This window comes from Gallus gallus, chromosome 5 (genome assembly GCF_016699485.2).
Source record: "Gallus gallus isolate bGalGal1 chromosome 5, bGalGal1.mat.broiler.GRCg7b, whole genome shotgun sequence".
NCBI lineage: Eukaryota > Metazoa > Chordata > Aves > Galliformes > Phasianidae > Gallus > Gallus gallus.
The window spans coordinates 52,724,970-52,745,030 of record NC_052536.1 but is presented as its reverse complement, the minus strand read 5'-3'; the positions used below and the strand labels follow the sequence as shown (position 1 = coordinate 52,745,030).

The window sequence follows — 20,061 nt, the reverse complement described above, 5'->3', positions numbered from 1 at the left end:
AATAAATCAGTGCCTTGGCAGAGCTCAGGAAGAGTGCTGGCTCAAAGCTGGAACCCAGCTCTGGATACCACCAGTCACTTCTTTGGGGATCGTAGGATCATAGAATGGCCTGGGTTGAAAAGGACCACAATGATCATTGAGTTTCAACCCCCTGCTGTGTGCAGGGTTGCCAACCACCAGACCAGGCTGCCCAAAGCCACATCCAGCCTGGCCTTGAATCCCTCCAGGGATGGGGCAGGATCTTCTGCAGGAACTTCTGCATCTCTTGAAAAGAATGAGGGAAGCCATTTGGACTGGGGAAATAAGCCAAATTCCCCCTTCTAGCAAATGGCAGTGGGGTGAGGCAGGTCATGAAAATGCAAGAAAGTCTGTGTCTTTAGAAGGGCTGAGAGGGGACAGCAAATAATCACCACGGTTCCACTTCTTTGGGATCATTTGCACCTTTGCAAGCAGCAGAGAGTCACTTCAAGGGCTGGAGTGAAGGCATAGCTCCTCTCAGCAAATCAGTGATTAAACTCAAGCCATTGTAAAGAGTAATAGAAGAGGTGGCATGTTCTTATCTAAATGGCATATAATCTTTGCAATGTGAAGTTATTACCCATTTACCAGAGGCTTGCTTTTCACAATGTCAAGGTCTTTGCAGCTATGTGCTCAAACTGTATTGTGTTCTCATTTGCATTTACTCATTTACATTTACTCGTAAATTGTGGGTGAACACACAGATCAAGGAGCTTTGCAAACACAGCGGGATTAGCTCATACACGTATGCAAATACCCAAGTAACAGAGACAGACCTTGCAGGATACCTCAGCCTGTGCTGGGAATTTAGTGCAGCAGAGGTAGAATCATAGAATCATAGAATGGCCTGGGTTGAAAAGGACCACAAGGATCATGTAGTTTCAACCCCCCCCCTGCCACAGGCAGGGTCACCAACTACCAGACCAGGCTGCCCAGAGCCACATCCAGCCTGAAGGCAGGGAGAAGGGGAACACCAGGCCAAGCTGCAGCTGGGTTGTACATCTGCTAAACCATGAGCTCATGCAAGCAAACACACCTCCCTGCAGGCCACCTGTGTGATGTGCATCCAGCTGTGGGGATTCAGCAAACCTTGCCACCACCTACCTGCAAAATGTCGGTGTCAATGCAGGAAGGAGTGTAGGGCAATGCCCTCATGTATTCCTACGCCCATCACAACACCTCAGGCAGTGTGTGCCCCCTCTGCACAACAGCTCCATGCCCTACCCCAAAATGTGGGATTTTCAAGCAAGTCTCACCCACAGTCAAGAAGAAAGCCTCACAGGATGTAGATAGCCCACAGGTGTCACGTTAAGTGATGTTCTCATCCTCAAAACCCCTGACTGACATGAGGACTCCCTACTTATTGTGTTCTATGGGCCACATGGTGTGGTTGAAAATAAGGCACGGATGGTAAATAAACAAAAAAGAGCACTGCTGCTTGGTCACCTTGAGCAGGGAACAGGAGAGACCTCCTGGCTCTTGGCAGGGAAGTCGGTTATTGGCACGGGCACTTTGTTCCGCGTGGAAGGAACAGGAGCACTGTGTTTGTGAGCTGAGCAATAGCTTTAGTGGAAAGAAGGGGTGGGACTGAATGCTCAGGGCTGCCTGCAGGCTGCTGGGAGCTGTAAGGCACAAGCTGGCACACACAGGAGGGCAGCAAGGCTTCCAGCTTTCACGCTTGTGCTGGGCAGAGCGTGGTGCCAATGTGTGCATGTCTGCTGGGCTTAAAGCATATATGGCAAGTGTGAAATACCAGTCTGCCCTTAGAGATGATGCTGAGTCTCAGCATCCTAATAAAGCCTTAACTAAACATCTGACTGCAAAGGCAAACAAAAGAAGGTGTGTGATGAGGAGGATGCAGCATCCCTCTTTGCATTGACATCCCTCCCTTCTCACAGGCCGGGACCTTATAAGGTCTGAGATCTTGCTGCAGCAATAAAAGAGGTATTGTGAGACACGAGGCTTTACTGCCTGTTACACTCCCTGAACAGAAAAAATGAGTTGAGTATTTACCTTGAGATTTAGCCTGAACACTGAAGTAATCCTGAACAATCAGTGTTTTCTATTTGCGTTGGGTTTTAATGAGCAAAGCTGAACTGCGGAATGCTTTAGCTTTGTGTGTAACAGAAATCATTACTGAAGGACTCGATTGAATATGGGAAGCACATGTGTATTTTCTGTCCAATTTTTTCATGTTTTGTAAGTATTCTTTGCAGCCACAGAAATCTTCTCTTCAAGAAATCTCCTGAAATAAATGAAAACTGGGCATTCCTCTGCGTATCACCAAACTCAAAGCAAAAAAAAAAGCAGTTTTCATGTATTCATGGGCCACGTTCTTTGCGCAGCCTGCGGGAGAATGGCATCCCCATCACTGCTGCCTCATGGTCACCTTTCCTTGGGGAAGCCCTGGGGCTGCCTTTGGAAGCTGCTCCTACCTCCATTGTTTCTGGTGGGGAATTCAGATCTTGGAGGCAAATTTAACCAGTAGGGAGCCAATACAGTTTAAAGGCTTGACATGTGATGACAATTTCCAAACAGGATACTTGTGGATAGACCTTGTGCACTCTGAGATGCAAAAGCACAACAGATCTTAAATGCATGGCTGTCTCCTGTCATTTCAGACTCTCTTGCTGATGCTGAGGGGTCTGTCCCTACTCTGGCATGACCGACTGCAGAGCTGAGTGAGTTCTCCTGGTGCCATCACAGTGGGCTTTCCCAGCATCCTTGCACGTATTTCTAAGCCGTGGGAAGCTCACCATTCGCTTCCACATGATTCTGATCAGGCCTATAAAACTAGATATTGCTTTTTCAGATTTCCAAGGAAACACCTTTCCCTTTAACTCCTCTTTTGCTCCAGCTTCTGGTCAAACCATCCTTTTAAAGCACACAGGGCGACATAGGTGAAAATTCCTGACTCATGTTTTCATGACTGCAATGGGATGGTGCATACCGCATGCTGCATTTATTCTGCATTTATACTGCATTTATTCTGCATTTATACAGCATGCAATGGATCAAACCGGGCAAAAATCACTTTCTTCTGCTGCTTTCACCTGTCAGCTTCAAAGCTAGAGCAAAATGTTTGATTCCATGTTTCAAACACAGCAGGGCCGGTCTTCAGACTGTCCTCCCTTCCTAAGTGCAGAAACTTGGGGCCACACATCATTTACAAATCATTGGGATACACCTTCAAAACGTTTTGGTAGGAGCCGTTCCAACATCTCCAGTGGTGGTCATTCCTGCTTCAATAAATTGCTCCTGAATGCTCATCACTTGCTGGCCCAGAGTGATCGCTGCAATTTACACAGTCTAATAGTGATAGGATAAGGGTGGAAAGGCTTTAAAATAAGAGGGGAAATTCAGGTTAGATGTTGGAAGGAAATTTTTTACTCAGAGAGCGGTGGGGGCCCCGGCACTGCTGCCAGGAACTGTGGGTGCCCCATCCCTGGAGGTGCCCAAGGCCATGGATGGGCCCTGAGCAGCCTGAGCTGGTGGGGAGCAAACAGCCCACGGCAGGGAGTGGGGCTGGATGACCCTTAAGGTCCCTTCCAACCCAATCGTTCCCTTTCCCATTTCAGCCTGCGGAACACGCTGCCCCGCTAGATGTCAGTGTTGCTTCTGCAAGTCGCGGGAGCTGCGACAGACACCGGGATTCTCGTGCTTGTTCAATTGCATTTGCTTTTCTGGAAATGAGGCTACGAGCCCCACTTTAACACAGCCGTAATATTCGTGATGTCTCCGGCGCCTGCGTCCTGACGGCGTTTGAAGCTCCGGGAGCGTCCTGGAGGATGGGGGTCCTGCCTTCCATAGGAGAGTGCTGGGCAGGAATGGGAAGAGCATGTCCATCATTCAGCGTTTGTTCAGCACCTGGCTAAGGGTAGCTCAAGAAACTGATTGGAAATTGAAAAAGAAGAAAAATCCATTTTCTTCCTCTTACGTAAGGAAGGAAGGAAGGAAGAAGATGAAGAGCTTTCATTCCTGAGATACCGAAACCCATAAAAAGTACAAATCCAATCACAGAAAATGTTATTTTATTTAAAAAATCAGTCTGTTTTAATATTTTAGAAGTGTCAGCTCTTTCCCTATATGTATTCAGGACATTTAAGATACAGTAAAAACACATTTTAAAGCAAATGATTCCTCATTTCTAATTGTAAACTGACCTCCATCCTGTCTGATCTATATGAAAAATAACCTTTTTTTTTTTAACATAGTAAGAAAAAAAAATCATTCATCACTTCTAATAGTTGTATTAAAGAGATAATTAGGAGTCTGAATAAATGCATATTAGATACAGACTCCTTTGAACAAGTAGAGGTTACAGGTGCCCTCCTGGTTAGTCACACCTCATTAATTCTGGCTGTCACTGAGATCAATCCTTCTTTAACAACTGAAATAACAGTAAGGACCCATTGTAAAAAGGAAATTAAAATAGCAGCCAGTTCCTTTAAGCCAAGCTTTTCCTGATGGTTAAACTCCGTCACCGTTAAAATCCATCCTTTCAATCCATCCCTGGAATGCGCAGTTAATTGTCCCTTCTAAACACAACGCACAGTAGGCAATTGCTCTTTTGCATCTACACCTCTGGATTCAGCTTTTTCATTAAAATATAATTACAAGCAATCTTTGAAGTTGTCATCACAATGAAGGATTACTGGCACTGAAAATGAAGGTTTAATGGCATGAAATAAACATCAGCTGTAAGCAACTTATCTTTGCACTTCTAGCCTTTCACCCCTTTCCCAATTTACTTTTGGACTCACCGAAAGTGAATAAGAAGCATAGAGCCAAATTATGCAGTGAACTTTGTTATTAAAACAGCATGGAGTAATATTTTGAACTGGAGAGATATTTGCATTTTGTTTTGGTCCGTGGTAGCAGAGCAATAAAAGAATCTCTGTGTCACCCAGGGCTTTCTCAGGGACACTCACAGCTGAGCAATCTCATTGCTTCAACGAGCACATGCTGCCCCACATCCAGCATTCCTTTGCTTAGAGAAGCAAGCGTCAAGCTTCATAATGAGATGTCTTCTTATATCAAGTAATGTTTATAGAAACACAGTGTGCTTATTCATGTCTGCCTGCAGCCTTTTTTGTATCACCTGATGAAACCTTGACCTGGCTTCTCATCCCAGGCAGGTGACACATCTGATTCATTGCACGTCTGGTCATCATCACTGCTGTTCTCCTACTGGCTGGCACTGCAGGCCTTGCTGTGGTCCCACTCTGCTCCACCTGAGCCTGGCCACACTGCAGGGATGGCTTTGGGGTACAGTTCAGCTCATTGAACCACTGATGAATCCAGCTCTGAATCCCACTTTGAGTCAGGGAGCTAAACCAGCCAAGCCAGAAGCTGATGTTACTCTTTGCAAGGAGCTGTTGGTTACTTTATCTCCCTGAGTGCGGTCAATGAGTTGTGCACAGCCACATGTGCCATGGGGAGGGAAAAGGGAGCTGCAAGCAGGCAGATGTGCTTAGACACAGCATAAAACAACACACATTACACCTTGTGACGATGTGACCATGTGATTAATTAGTTCAGTAAAGCAGATCAGGTTGATCAGAAAGCATCCCAAAAAGTACCTCCACGAACAGCAGTCTTCTGTTGTGTTTGCTGGTTGACATGACCCACTGTGGGGCCTCCCACCACTAGATCCGATGTAGGGTGGTTGGACTTGATGATCTTTAAGTTCCTTTCCAACCTGAGCTATTCTATGATTCTATGTGGCACAGCTGTGATGGTTCAGCATGGGATCCCATCTCTGTGGCTGCCTGGCTTAGATACAGAAGTGGCTCACACTCGCCTGTATGGGCAGAGCTGCCACGAGCTGCAGCCCTGCTCCCCCCCTTTCTGACCTGTCAGCTGTGGTCCCATGCACTGAATCTGGTCACCCAACAGAAAACCACACACATGCCTTCCTCAGGGCTATTTTTCAGATGCATTGGCTCATTTAGGCCGGGATATATGAATCCCAAAAATGCCGGTCCAGTGCTGAAGAGGTGAAAACCACCTGGCTGGAGTTGGGGAAGAAGCAGCAGCGAGGTCTTGTGTTAACCACCCTCTATCAGAGCCACATTCCTGTCAGGATTTTGTTGCTCTTCATGCCTATTTTTCCTCCCTTTTTCAGATGCTGCTTCTCATCTGTATGAGCTTCTTCTCTGCTGGGAACTCCTCTGTCCTCTTGCTCTGACCATCCACTGGGACCATTTTGCCCCCATCCACCAGACCCCAGAGAAACCCAGACATGGCTTCGACCAGCTGAGGCTGGGCCTTGTCTCACCTCTGCCCACCTCCAGCAGCAGTGGGCACAGGCACCCCAAATGACACACTCAACACTACAAACCCTCATAATAATACATTCCAGAACTACGATCATCAAGAAGTTTCCCTCGTGCCTGCAAGGTGTGCTTTTTTGAGCTTGCTTTTTCCAACACCAGCAGTACGTGTGATAAATAACACAGCACTTTGCTGGCCTGTGCATCAGTAGATATTCTGCAGAAATTGAAATTCAGTAAAAATACTAATTTCTGCAGAACAAGAGCCAGAGACTGAGGAGATGGTGACCAAAGCTGGGGCATGATCTGCATCTGGGGGGTGGGAGGAGAACTGTGGGGAGCAGGGCTGTGTGGTCCTTCACAAGGATCCCAAAGCTGTGTGGAAAAATAGATGGAGAAAACAGGCACGTGGTGGGTGCTGGCACAGTGCTGGCCAGTGCCCTCTGTGAAGCAGAGCTTTGGTGGTGCAGTAATTCCCTCATGCCTGGTAATAGGGCCTCAGCAGCCAAGAATAGCTGGGTTTGTCATGGGGAAGATGACACTGCCAGGCGGACTGGGCCATGCCACAGGGTGAGCCTGACACAGTCAGAAAATGCAATAGCCTCTTTTTTAGCACACATTCCACTTGGTTTCATGAAAACTATTTAGCAGTCAATACAGAGCCATTTACTCAGGAGCTGGAGGCTTCCTGCACTGCTGCAGAAGGTTCAGTAGCTTGGGAACCTCGCAGTGGACTTAAGGGAGAGGACACAGCCCCTAAAGCTGCTTTCAAAATAGACGGGTGTGTAAATGAAGGAGCAATTTAAAGACTCCGTGTGATGCTCCCAGTCAGTGCTTATCAAAACATCAGAGCTGCCCCACATCAATTATAACAGATGACAGTTTACTAAATATATCCACGATGCCAACACGAACAGCACTACCTACCAAAACAGGGGATCACTGCGGTCTGTCCTCCACGTCCCCATTTTCTGTCTGCTCTGAGCAAAATTGGAGCTGTGAGGACTGAGAAATGAAGCAAAGAGGTAGAAGGCACATCGACATCCACTGGGAAGATGGATTTCCACTTTGGCAAATGCCTACATATCCTCTGTATATCAGCAAATGTTACGCTATACGCAATGGCAGCTTTGCGGAAGTAAGGACTGAATGAGGCTTTTGAGCTATAAAACAGTATAAATCAGAAAATAATAAAGGTAATGAATTAAAGGTAGTAGATTATTTATATTTCCTGCCCCGGGGTTCATTATCAATATCGTCTGCTTTTCAGACATGCATAAATACTCATCGTTCTGCATCTTTAATTGAACACTTACTTAACTCAGCTGCTTTTCTGCTGACAAGTCTGTGCAGTTACACTATTAGTAGTCCTAACAACTAGTAGTATTTGCATTGAGGTCCTGCTATGAGATTATAGAAACCTGGAATCAAAAGGTACTGCCTGAAATCCAATCCTAAATGTTATAATAAAAGAACCTTCTTCAGTCTTTTTATATGTATGAAAACATCAGCCTAAAGGAATCAGGAACACACATTCTACTGAAATTTAGGAAATTAGGCATCTAATTCCCTCCATTCTTCTTGCAGATCTCAGCCAACTGAGTCATCAGTGAAGAAATAATCATTTTAGTGGGGTTCCTAAATAGCACAGATCTCATCCCAAATGAGAGCTGTGCACGGAGCAGGGCAGTATCCAGGCAGACCCACGTTTGCCTGGGCTTTAATCTCCTTGCAGACAAAATCCCAGACTTGGATGCATGGAAAATTAGTGTTGCTAATCTTATTTTGCAGGAGAAAAGTAATGTACCTCAACCAGCATCTGGCAAGGTACAGGCTCTTAACTTCTGACTTAAAAGAAACCTTGTATGCACATACACTGCACTGGTTGGTAGTTTCTAGGATTACTTGTTTTTCCTTACAAATTTTAAATATGCAATAGCAGCCTGAATCCCCTTTTTCTGTATTATTTACCACTGTGTAGCAACAGCAGGGCAGCACACACTTCATAGGCCATAAAAAGCAGAATGGGATTAATCCTCTTCTCACACTAGATTTACATTCGTGTCCCTGTGAGTAAAGTTGGCAGTAAAGATGTTGTCAGAGAGGACAGCTGGCCAGGGCCCAAGGGCACAGATTTTTGAAGGTGGTGATTGAAATTACTCAATCTTGTTTCTTGACAGGTTTCTCTTACCCAACTTCTCTGCTGAAACTGAGACACCACACTGCTGCTGGGGTGCAGGGTGCTCCAAGACACCAGCCAGCCCTGGGGGGTGAGGGTAAAGCTGATAGGATCAGTGTAGTCTTGGTGGCAGGCTGCTTATAGCCCTCTTGCAAATACACTGCAGTACAGGAGCTGCAGCTGTGAACGGCTAAAGATAAAAGACACATTTCTTTTTTCTTCTATTAAACTAACTTAATGACAAAATGAATAAACTTTAGGGTTTAAGATAAAGGGATTCTGATTCCAAAACCTTGCCTGAGTTTACTGATAAGATCAGGTCAAGGTCTGATGATCAGTCTAACAGGCTTCTAAAGCTGCCTGCTAAGTCCCAAGGATCAGCAAGAATGCAAGGCATTCCAAAGGAGGATCCAAAAAGGCACTTAATACCTGAAGCAGGATGTGGGCAGGTTGGTGGTACCTCAACAGAAACCCAGGATTTGAGAAACTCCACTTAGCTGACACTAAGGGTGCTCAGCAGTTACTTTCTCGTTTTCTGGCTGGAACCTGAAGTTGTGCCTCTTGCCTAACAAAGGTGGGAAAATGTAAGCTGGAAAACTTTATTCATGCACAGGGGCTGTGTCATAAGTGGAACACATGAGCTCTGTTCAGTTCAGATCGCTGTCCTCACGAGACTAACCTGGGCTGTCTCCATATGAGTCTGGCACCTTGAATCTGGAAAACATGGGAGTTCACACCAATCTGTGCTCAGCATTCCCTCTTGGTTACCTTAAGACATTTCCCCACATGAAACATCTCACATACAAGACTGTATGGGAAGATACAGGTGTGTGGTGCAGGCTCCCGGTGGCTGCTATAGGGCTCTGGCACTGATTTGTAGGTGTCTTCAGTCTTTTCTTTAGCCAGAAACCATAGTCCACAGGCAGAATTGGGGGGAAAATGGAATAAAACAAAAGGTGAAATATTTACTTTGAATAGTGTAGATTCACTAATGATGAACCTATTCCAGTGTTCCTACACATTTGCTGCAACTTTAGTATTGTTAACCTGTTTTTCTCTTCCGAAGCTGAGCTTCTCTGTTCTTAAATTAGCTGGTGACCTAACAAAGCATTTAAGTATGTGTAACTTTAAACATGCAAGTGCTGCCACCGACCTCAGCAGGAACAGTTATGTGTTAAAGGCGACGTCTGTGCCTAAGTGGTCTGCGGGGTTGCTGCCTTCTACTCTGAGGATAATGTCATACATAATGCTTAGATTAAATGGGAGGGGAAAGGGAGCATTCCTAACATGATTACATTCAGGCTTCCTTTTATGTTTTGCAGAGGAAAACAGTATGCAAATAGTGCACGTGCCTGCATGGATTCAACCTTTATTTCCTCTTTTTTGATCTCCCTAATTCTGACAAATACATTGCCTGTGGTTGTTGAGCAAGAGAGTCTCTCCTCCAGGGACTGTGCCATGGGCCATGTGGGGGAGGGGGCACTGTGTATTTAAGCTGATCCCTATTCCCCTGTTTCTTTTCCCCCCCAGCGCTCTTGCTCCAGCTGCACCTCTGCAGAGATGGGGTAAATCATACCTGGGCACTGAGCCAGGGTGAAAATAATGGGGGTAGGGAGGGTGCTGCCTTTTTTAAGCCGTCTCTGGATCTGATTGACTGCACAACTGCACAAAGAGCTGCACCAGCATAATGGATGGCGTGTAAGGCAACCACTCCATCAGAGCACTGCCACCCCAAGTGCCACCATGTTTCCTCTGTGTTGCTGTGGCAGCAGGGAGGAGGGAAGGAGAATCCAAAAATGAGTTTCTACTCTCAACTCTCCCCTTTCCTGCTTCTCTCTCCTGCAGGGGATGGGGTGTAAGGAGTGCAGCCAGGTGTGGTCATGGAGGTTTCTGGCATGGTGCTGGTCCCTTATTCTCTTGCTGTACCATCCTGCTACCAGCTCCAGCTCATACTGTTTGTGCCCATCTCTCTGCTAGATTCTGCTGCCCCTCAACTGTACCTGTTTGTGTATCCTCACTGCCATCAAACCCCGAGAGCAATCCATCTGAAAACAAAATACTGTTCCTCTGGGCTACTTGTCATCTAACTCCCAGCTCCAGCATACACAGTGTGCTGGCACAGCACAAGGGGTTGCATGCAGGAGAAAGAGGAGGGTCAGTAGGCCAAAGGTTCATTCTGGCACACCAGAGTGTAAACATGACTTGGAGTATCCAAACAAACACGGTTTACACAGACATTACTATCCTTCAGAGTTAACATTTTATCCATCAGATGTGGGGATTTTCTCTCCCTCCAGTGCTGGATTCCAGTCGTGCAAATTCTCCATTGCAGGAGGGATGTGCTACCATGGAGTTCATGTCCTTATCTCATGTGGGACCTGACAGCCTGAGATACCTGGATGCCTTGTACAGGACACATCTTGCAGCGCCCAGCTCTGTGTTTGCTGGATGGAGAGGTGTGGGAAAGGCAGGACACAATGCTGAACAACCACACGCTCTTTATAAGAACTTCTCATCCCACTGTAGTCACCTTCACTATTGCTGGTCGAGCCCTGGCTGCACAGCTTCCAGCTATAATCTTCCATGAAGGCTGACCCACAGCAGCTGCTTGCGAGCCTCCCATACACCTGTCAGGTCTGCAGCAGTTCCTAGCTGGAGGACTGTGTCTAAAAAGAGATTAAAGCTTATTTTCAGTGTTTTAGGTTGTACTGTGTCAACAGATGTAACATTTGGATATAAAGTAGGCACTTACGACTTAATTTTACCTTTGAGTCTGGCAATGGCTTTTTAATGGTGTTACTATGTAATTGTCTGCATTGTCTGCCCAATAGTATCACTTAATGTAATACTTTCTGCTGTGCCTTCAAAGTACTTCATAAGCTAATTATGAAATGAATAATTTAAGTGTAAATAGACACTGTATTTGACAAAGCACGACAGAGAGCTGCAGCACTGTGTAAGCTGAACGAGGAGCTGCACAGTTTATGGCAGGGCTAAGTCAGTGGGAAAAGCACGGAGTGATAATGCTCCGCAGCACAAAAGGCTCCATGAGACTTTTTTTTTTCTGCAGTCCCAGTGAAGAAGAGCTTTGGAATAATTCTTGAAGTAACAAAGCTTGTATTTGATGTCACAACTTCTTCTGCCCCGTACTTAAACGCAAGACTGAAATATACCGGCCAAGGCTGGTTAACAAGTGGAGGATGCTTGTTTCACTTCAAATATATGCACAGCAGTAAGCATAGCACAGAAGTTAGGAAACTATGGCAGAGAGCCTGGATCATTGAATCACAGAATGGCCTGGGTTGAAAAGGCCCACAATAATCATGTAGTTTCAACCCCCCTGCTATGTGCAGGGTCGCCAACCACCAGACCAGGCTGCCCAGAGCCATATCCAGCCTGGCCTTGAATGCCTCCAGGAATGGAGCATCCACTGCCCCATCCAATGCAGCCCTCTGCCTTCTGTGTCCGTGGAGCATCAGACAACACTGTCATTGTACAAACTCGATGAGAACCCCAGCACTCATAATATTAGCACAACAGCAGCATGAATCAGAGCAGGTGTTTGCCAAGGCAGAGCAGTCAGGTTATAACCAGCTTTGGCTGGCACTTCCGCAACACACTGCATTCTTGGCTCCAGCTAAAATAGCAGGCAGGAAGGTACAGGGTTCACTACTGACCAGAAAAGAAAAAAAGCTCTTTACAGAAAATCAGGTGCCCAAACCTGGCAGAGCTTTAGACACACCTATGGGCATAAGACACTTGCCTAAGCAGTCATGAAAGAGTGAAACATTTGGCTTTCTAGCTCTCAGTAGCTTTAAACTGGAAGAGGGCAGATTTAGACTAGATAATAGGAAGAAATTCTTTACTGTGAGGGTGGTGAGACACTGGAACAGGTTGCACAGTGAGTTTGTGGATGCCCCCTCCCTGGAAGCATTCAAGGCCAGGCTGGATGGTGCTGTGAGCAACCTGCTCTGGAGGGAGGTGTCCCTGCCTACAGCAGGGGGTGGAACTGGATGATCTTAAAGGTCCCTTCCAACCCAAACTGTTCTGTGATTCTATAATTCTATGACCTTGTTTGTTTCCACTCAGGTTGGCTGATGTTTTATCTGCACAGATTCATCAGATCGTGGGACCATTACGGCTGGAAAAGACCACCAGTATCCCCAAGGCCAACCCCAGCCCACCCCACCGTGCCCACCGCCCACATCCCTCAGTGCCACATCTCCGTGGTTCTGGAACACCTCCAGCGACGGTGACCCCACCACTCCCTGGGCAGCTGTGCCACTGCATCACCACTCTTCCAGAGAAGAAATGGGAAGTGGTTTTGGGGAAGTTACCTATTTCTACGGATAGCTAGCTGAACTCTGCCATCTCGCTCTCATTACCTGTACCCCCTAACATTGTAAAATCCATAGCCAAAAGCTACACAGTACCGAAAGGAACAAATAGAAGGAATTCCTTCCTATCCTTATTTAAAGAAAGAAAGAAAAGCAGCCCACCCTCCGCCGAAGTTCTGAAAACCCTTGAAGTTGGTGTGCCCACACAGTCGGTCCCATTCACCCCTGGGCACTGCCCGGTCAATGCCAGCTGCCGCCGCCCTGCTTGGGACCCGCGGAGGGAAGGTGGCCCTGCGCGGAACTGTGCGCGGCACTGAAGGGAAAACCGCGGCATTCCGGCCGGGAGCGCCGGACAACGAGCGAAAGCAGCCGGGAGCGGCTCCCAGGCGGCGCCGCGGGCAGCCCCGCGGGGGGAGGCGGAGGCGGGGCGCGGGCCGTGCCGTGCCGTGAGGGCTGCGGCCTCTCCGCCTTGCCGCCCGCGGGCGGGGGGCGCGCTCGCAGCGGCCGGGGCGGGGAGCGGCCGGTGCTGGTCCCTCCTCCCGCCCGCGCTCACTACCGCCGCCCGCGCTCGTTGCCGCCGCCGCTGCCGCCGCCGCCGATGTCCGGACCGCTCCCGCGGTGAGTGCGCCCCGCCGGGACCCGCCCGGCCAGAAGTTCGGCGCGGCGCGGCCCGGCCTCGCCTTTGTGCGGGCAGCGGCCCCCTGCCCCGCCGCGCTCCGCGGCGCTACCTGCCGCTCTTTGTTCCCGCCGCCTTTGTTCCCTCGGTGCCGGCTGCACCTTCGGCACCGCCCGCTTTCACCCCGGCCCCCCTCCCCGCTCCCTTCCCTCCCTCCGCCGCGTGGTAGCCGGGAGGAACGGACGAGAAGCCCCGGGGCCGAGCGGGCCGCCCGGCGGAGTTCGCTGCGGGACGCGGCCGGAACCGGGCGTGGGGGCTCCGCCTGGGGCAGCTCCGGGCCCGACCCCCGCGGTCGGCGGGAGGCGGTGTGGGCTCGGGGAGAGGGAGCGGTGGGCGGTGGGCGGGCAGCGCCCGTTCCCCCGCAGCTCCGCTTCGCGTGGGGGGCGCGGAGCGTCCGTTGTAAAGTCCTCATCTCTTCGGTGCCGCGTTCAGAACTCAGCGTGGTTACTCGTTCCGGAGAAGTTCCCATCGGGGCGAAAAGCAGCAATGACTTTCCCGTTAGCAGTTACGGGGCCGCTCCTGCCCTGCTAACGGCCGAGGGCTCTGCTCCCCGCGCTTCCCGCTTCTTTCTCTTTTCCTGCCCCAGCGCCTCCCTCCGCCGCTCCGGGAGCGGTTGGCTCCTGCAGCAGTCGGTGCCCAGCGGTGCCGGCGTGGGGTGCAGCACGTGGGGATCTCAGGCTGTTGCTTGGTGTGTAGCGTGTGTCTGGTGCAGGGCTTGGAGGGAAGGATCCCTCCATCCCCCCAGAACGGTGAGAATCACAGAATCGTAGAGATTCGGATGGACCTCTGAAGTCCAACACCCTGCTAGCACAGGTTCCATTCAGTAGGTTGCACAGGAAAGTTGTCTGAGTGGGTCTTCAATACCTTCAGAGAAGGAGACTCCAGCAGCTCTCTGGGCGGCCTATTCCTGTGCTCTGTTACCTTCAAAGTTAAGTCTTTCTTCTCTTTCTGTGCAAGAGCTGCTGCAGGAATGGAGCAGTAGAACAGGTGCACGCTCCTTGAGTCCCTCCAAGTGCTCAGGCAAAAACCTACAGTTAGTTTGTTTGAGAGCTCTTGCAGCCTCTCAATCCTTTGTTGGATCGGCGCACCTTTCAGGTTGCGCTGTGTCCCACTTGCCCTCTCCCCCCTTTTTCCATGGTTCAATCATTTTTGTCCATTACAGCTCTCAGGGTGCTCTCCTGTCACGGAACACAGAAGTGCCACGTGCAGAATCGTGGCTCATTGTTGTGGCTTGGCTGAGCTGACAAAACCTCTGCTTACACCTCTGAAGCATGATATCTGAAAATGGACACACAACAGCCTCTGGCACCCGCTGAGCTGTCATGGCCTTCTGCCACCCCTGTGGCTGTTTGGCAGCGTGTTGGCAGCTATTAGTGCTGCCCACACTGATGGTCCCCACTGTGCCACACTCACAAGCACCTCACCTCAAGATCAGGGCATCCCATAGAACTGATTTCCGGGATGGAGCAGGTAGGAGGGGAAGGGCTGTGCAGGGTGGGAGTGCATTCCCTGGAACCTGCCAGGAAGGATGGGGATGAGTTACAGAGTGCAGGGAGCGATGGGATGTGGCACAGTGGGGCTTAGAGGGTTGATGAAAACACTGGTGGTAATTGCAGCCAGTGCTGCACTGATTGATACTGCAGCAGTGTATGGGTCCCCTTGTGCTAGATGCTGTACAAATACGTATTCAGAAGTGCAGGTGGTTGTTCTCATCCTCAGAGTGAAGGATAATGAGTGATAGCTGCCTTTTTACTACAACTATCTATAGCAACGTACATCAGAGTTCCTTTATTTAAACAGATATTTACAGATCACTTCAGAAAACAAACACATTTTAAGCACCGTGGATATCAACTGAGAACTGTGCGGTTTAAGAGGGGCAAAGAAACTTTTTCTCCAAGTAAATCTGATGTAAATCTCACTAAAGTACATGGGAACTGTGTTGGTATGAGCAGTGCTTGTCCAGTCCTGGAGTGTGCTCACTGTGTTTTATTTATCTGTCAGACAAAGATTATAAGCACAGACACAATGAGGTAATTCAAGAAGTGGCGTGCCTTAATGATCTAATAGGCTTAAAATGCTTTATCTCCCAGGCTGCTAGTTGTACGTCATCAGTGAAAGTAACAAAAGCAAAATTGCTACTGCTCCTTCCTGTGCAGTTTCTTACTCTGGATTTTATCTTGCTGCTTTTGGTAGGTTTTGGGTAAAGCTGCTTGTTGATAAGTCTTCGTTTGAGGGGGAAAATGGGCCACAGTTTAGCCCTTTTAGTGAGTTCATTGTAAGCACTGTAACCTCCCTTTGCCAGTAATTAATTACATAAACAGCGAGTTCAGCTCCATTTGGTTTCCTTGCCATCTGAATATAGAAATGAATGAAAGAAGAAATCCCAAAGAGGGCGTGAAGAAGGACAGTTTGAAAGATCAGGTATAAAGAGCCCCATTCATCTGGGTTTGTCTGTAGTGCAGGGATATGCCCTTACCCCATGAATCATCTCCTAACATCTGTTTGCAGCTCTGTTTTCTTAGCAACTGCGGCTCTGTTAGATCTGGATTCTCAATGGCCGGGTTTGTACGGGGAGATGTGAAGAGACGATCCAGTTTCTCACTACTGAAGCTGTGCCTTTGAGCCAGTTCAACCCATTTATTTTCTTCCCTGGAGCACAGTGAATACTGGTTTTAAATTCTAGCAGCTGGGATGCTTACATGTATATATGTGCGAAGAGATGCTTATCTGTTTCTTACCACAACTGAAGTGTTTCCTCAGCATTACCTGGCAGTGGTGGAGAACCAGACAGATGGCTGTGCAGTTGCTCATGTTGAAGGAGGTGAGCCGCTTGTACCACACTTTCCCCAGCTTCCCCTCAGTTTGTTTTGAACTGTCACAGGGCTTTTAGATGTGGGAGAGGACAAAGTCTCTTCTTGCAGAGGTGGAGAAGCATTCGAAACAGAAACGGTGATTGCAAGAGAACACTCCTAGCAATGTGCCTGTTGGAACATGCAGCTGGATTAGTCGGTGGGATTATAAGTGCAGAGTGCTGTATGAGTAACACTTTGGGACTGGGTCCATAAGCTGTGATTAAGGGGAAGGTGACATTTCGTACACCTCTCACCTAATCTTCCTTTGCCTGAATTTCATCCGTGACTAGTGTGGGTAGAAGGAATATCTGTAAGAGAGATAGAGGTGGCCATGCAGCCACTGGGAGATCAAGTTTACCTGAGTTTTGTCAACTGTGCTCTGACTAGGTTCAGCTGGGGCTGAACTGATCTGGACGACAAATACATGTATGGGCATACCATAAGTATGTCCAAGACTGTAGATCGAAACCTGGTCGTGTATGTTAGTCATAGGATGTGGATTTGACTGGCTGTCCTTCCTGACTTGTGTCCCATGGAGCATGAAGGGTGTTGGCAGCAAGTAGCTGCTGTGAAGGGTGAACTTATTTTGGCTTGGGATAATGCTGAGTGTGTGAAGACTACTGCATTTATTTGTGAAGGGACTGTAGAGTGGAAATGGGAGGACAGAAGAGGTTTTGCTAATACTGGCCAGCTTTGCATGATCTTCATGGATCACAGGACATGAATCTTGGTGCTAGTGAGCATATGAAGAAAGCAGCCTCTGTACATCACCTAGATCACAGTTTTCACAGCAGCAGATGAAGAAGGCTGCTTCTGTGGAAGTGCTAAGGGGCCAGCATAGAGGGAGAGGGGAAGAATCTTGTGTTTCTCCTAGCTGAGCACATGGAAAGGGAAAAGAGGAAAGCTGTGCTGGGGAAAGGGCTGTTATCTGCCCACAGGAGGGGAAATGGGGCAGAACTTTGCCTCTGGTCTAAACCGCAGCCCCTGGACTGTCTCAAAGAGGCATGTTTGCTTTCTCACCATCCTGCAGCCTGCTGATAACTCCCCACACAATGCAGCCATGCAAACAGGCTTGAGACATTTTGGAGGAATTGCTGACCCTGATACAAGTGGTACTCTATGGAGGCAGGGATGGGGGAGAGGGGGAGAGAATGGTATTAGGTATTTGAGCTTTAAGACTCAGGCTGCAAAGTTCTATCAAAGGAGGTGACAATTAAGATGGAAAACAAAGCTCTTGCAATTACTTTCATGGAAGTGTGGGGAGGAGGCAGAACCGTGCATTTTACAGGAAGAAGTTTTACTTTCTGGGTCTTCTGACTTATTGATTGCTAGGAGAAACACAAGAAGCTGGTGAATGATGAAATGAAGGGATGAGGGTGGGAAGGGTAACACACTGCTGCCTGTGCCCTGTGTGTCTGTGGTAAGGAATGGTGTACAGATGGCCACATGTGCTTGTAAGGATGTTGGAAGTGGACGGCTTTAGGAATTTTTTGTGTGTGTTGGTTGGCATCAGAGAGAACTCAGCTTTGTGGTGGGTTGGTTTGTGTTGTAACATCCACCTAGGTGATGCAGGGAGAGAAATGACAGCTGCCCCACGAGCAGCATGTCTTACTTCTTGGAAGCTTTCATGAAGCAAGCTTTGGTTGCAGGTGTATTTCACGAAAGCTTGAAGTTCAGTGATTAAATCATAGAGTCATAGAATATCTCAAGTTAGAAGGGACCCATAACGATCACCGAGTCCAAGTCCTGCTCCATACAGGACCACCCAAAAATCAGTCTGAGAGCACTGTCCAGATGCTTCTTGAACTCCAGCAAGCTCAGAGCTGTGCCCACTGCCCTGGGGATCCTGTTCCAGGGGGATGAAACTCTTCTAGCAGTGCTAAGCCCTCTCAGAGAAGGTAGCTGTGTGTCATCCAGCTGGAGGACGCTGGTGAGGGAGGGATGCGCAGGGCACTTGCACCTTGTGCCTTTAGTGGAGGCAAGCCTTCTCACCTATGTGGAAACACAGAGGTGCTTCTTTGTTTATGTCGTTTCTCTCAAATTGTGAGATTCATCTTGCCAAACTACAGCATAGCTGTCTGCATGTGAGACGGTTGTCTAAACTCCTTTCATAGCCACTAGAGAGGAGAGCAAGTGCTTCTGGGCCCTGATTCATCCACGCTGACATCTAAAAATACCCTGGATGAACTGCCCTAAAAGTGCCTGTTCCTCTCCATTGTTTCTACAGCGTCTAAACAATGGAGGCACATAGAGGCATCTCTGCTGGAGATGTTTAATGTCAGGAGAGCTGATGCTCAGCCAGAATGTCTAATACCACAGCAAAGGTTCTAGGAGGGCTGCGTGTGTCCTCATTTCTACCAGATAGGTTGTGCTGTGTGAGGTGGTGGAGCCTTGAGGGCTTGACCTGGGAGCAGAGGGCAGACAGCAATGTCCTGTTCAAAGCCTTCCTCCTCCCCTGGTCACTCGCTGGATTTGGGAAGGCTTCAAGCTGCACTTGCAGTGCAAGACAATCTTCTGCTATAAATAAGAGGCCAAAGGAGATTTGCAGAGCAGCTTTTTCAAGGTCGACCCTCAGGTTAGTGGCAGTGATGATGACGGCAGGCTCCCAGGGCTGTGCTCCTTCCCTGTGCTCCCTGCTGCTGCCTTGCAAGTGTCCTTGCTCCCAGGGTGACACCTGCACAGTGAGTGGTCCTGGATGGCACCCGGTAGGTAATCATCACCTTTTCATGGAAAAATTAATGCAAAAATTCATGTATATTATTATAGTTCTGTAAAACCCATGCTTCGGGCACATCACTGAATTACTGTGTAGCCATTGGGCTTGTGGGGATAATTGCATGCATGCTCAGAAACCTGGAAGGAATAAATGTGCTGTACTTCAGGTTTACAGTGGTTGAAGGCAGCGTGTAAAGATTAATTAATGATGTGTGGAAACTCTTTAAACTCACCTGAAACTTGCAGTGAGCCAACCCATTGGAGTTGCATGGGCAGCTCTGACCCGGTCTGCTCTGGAGCGTGGCTACTGCTGCAGTCTTACTTAGCAGCATGGAAGAGAAAGCACGAGCTCTTCTGGAAAAAGCCTGACTTACCTGCACAGGTAAACCATGGAGGATAAGGCTAAAATTTCTCCTGTGTAGAGAAGTAATTTGCAGCAACAGGACTTCCTGTTCCAAATGAACTGAGTGTCTAAGAGGACAATTTGCTGAAGGAATTTTCTCGACTAACAGATCGTTTTTTGATAAGAGAGAAAGAATATGTTAACAGTGAAAGAGAAAGAGCGTGTTACATGAGGCTGGATTTGGTTCCTGAAGTTGTGTGCTGGGGATCAGTGGTTGAACTGTGTGAGGTGAAACAAATTGCAATTTGATCCCAGGGAGGAGAAATGGGAAGAGGGGGGAAAGAGCAAACTATTAAATCAGAGCTGGGAGGAAAGCCAGCCTCCAAAAATAAACATTGAAGCTCAATTCCGGGTACTTCCTCGTATTGTCGTCCTGCTTCATCAACCACTTCGACTGTAACAAGTGGTTGCAAAGTTAGCAGGCTGACAGCTTCACAGTTGCTTTTATGTAAAGACATCAACAACGACGACGGCCCAAAACAATACTTTTTCCTTCTTCTTCTTTTTTTTTTTTTTAAATAAACCCTGTCTGATAGATTGTTTGCAAAGCTGTTTCTTACGCAGATCTGGGTGGGATGTTGGTGACGAAATCCTCCTGGGATG

General features: G+C 48.2%; 2 protein-coding genes across 9 annotated transcripts in view; one reads left to right on the top strand and one right to left on the bottom strand.

The window, feature by feature from the left end:
• Positions 1–4,032: 4,032 nt before the first annotated feature.
• On the bottom strand, positions 4,033–13,954 carry LOC107053593 (translation initiation factor IF-2-like). Its single transcript, XM_040701178.1, has 4 exons — positions 12,972–13,954; positions 11,003–11,138; positions 9,277–9,368; positions 4,033–9,186 (listed from the first exon to the last, which is right to left on the bottom strand). The coding sequence occupies exons 1-4, from the start codon at positions 13,952–13,954 to the stop codon at positions 9,147–9,149; spliced, it is 1,251 nt and encodes a 416-aa protein (XP_040557112.1). The 3' UTR covers positions 4,033–9,146.
• Positions 13,364–20,061, top strand: part of SYNE2 (spectrin repeat containing nuclear envelope protein 2) — a 173,918-nt gene continuing 167,220 nt past the window's right edge. For 7 of the 8 annotated variants that reach the window (XM_040701588.2, XM_015287885.4, XM_015287883.4 and 4 more), the window contains exon 1: positions 13,364–13,427. The gene's annotated coding sequence lies outside the window, so the exon portion shown is untranslated. Of the gene's footprint in view, positions 13,428–17,102; positions 19,046–20,061 lie in introns of those variants that run through there. The other variant, XM_040701587.2, reaches the window with a different exon arrangement.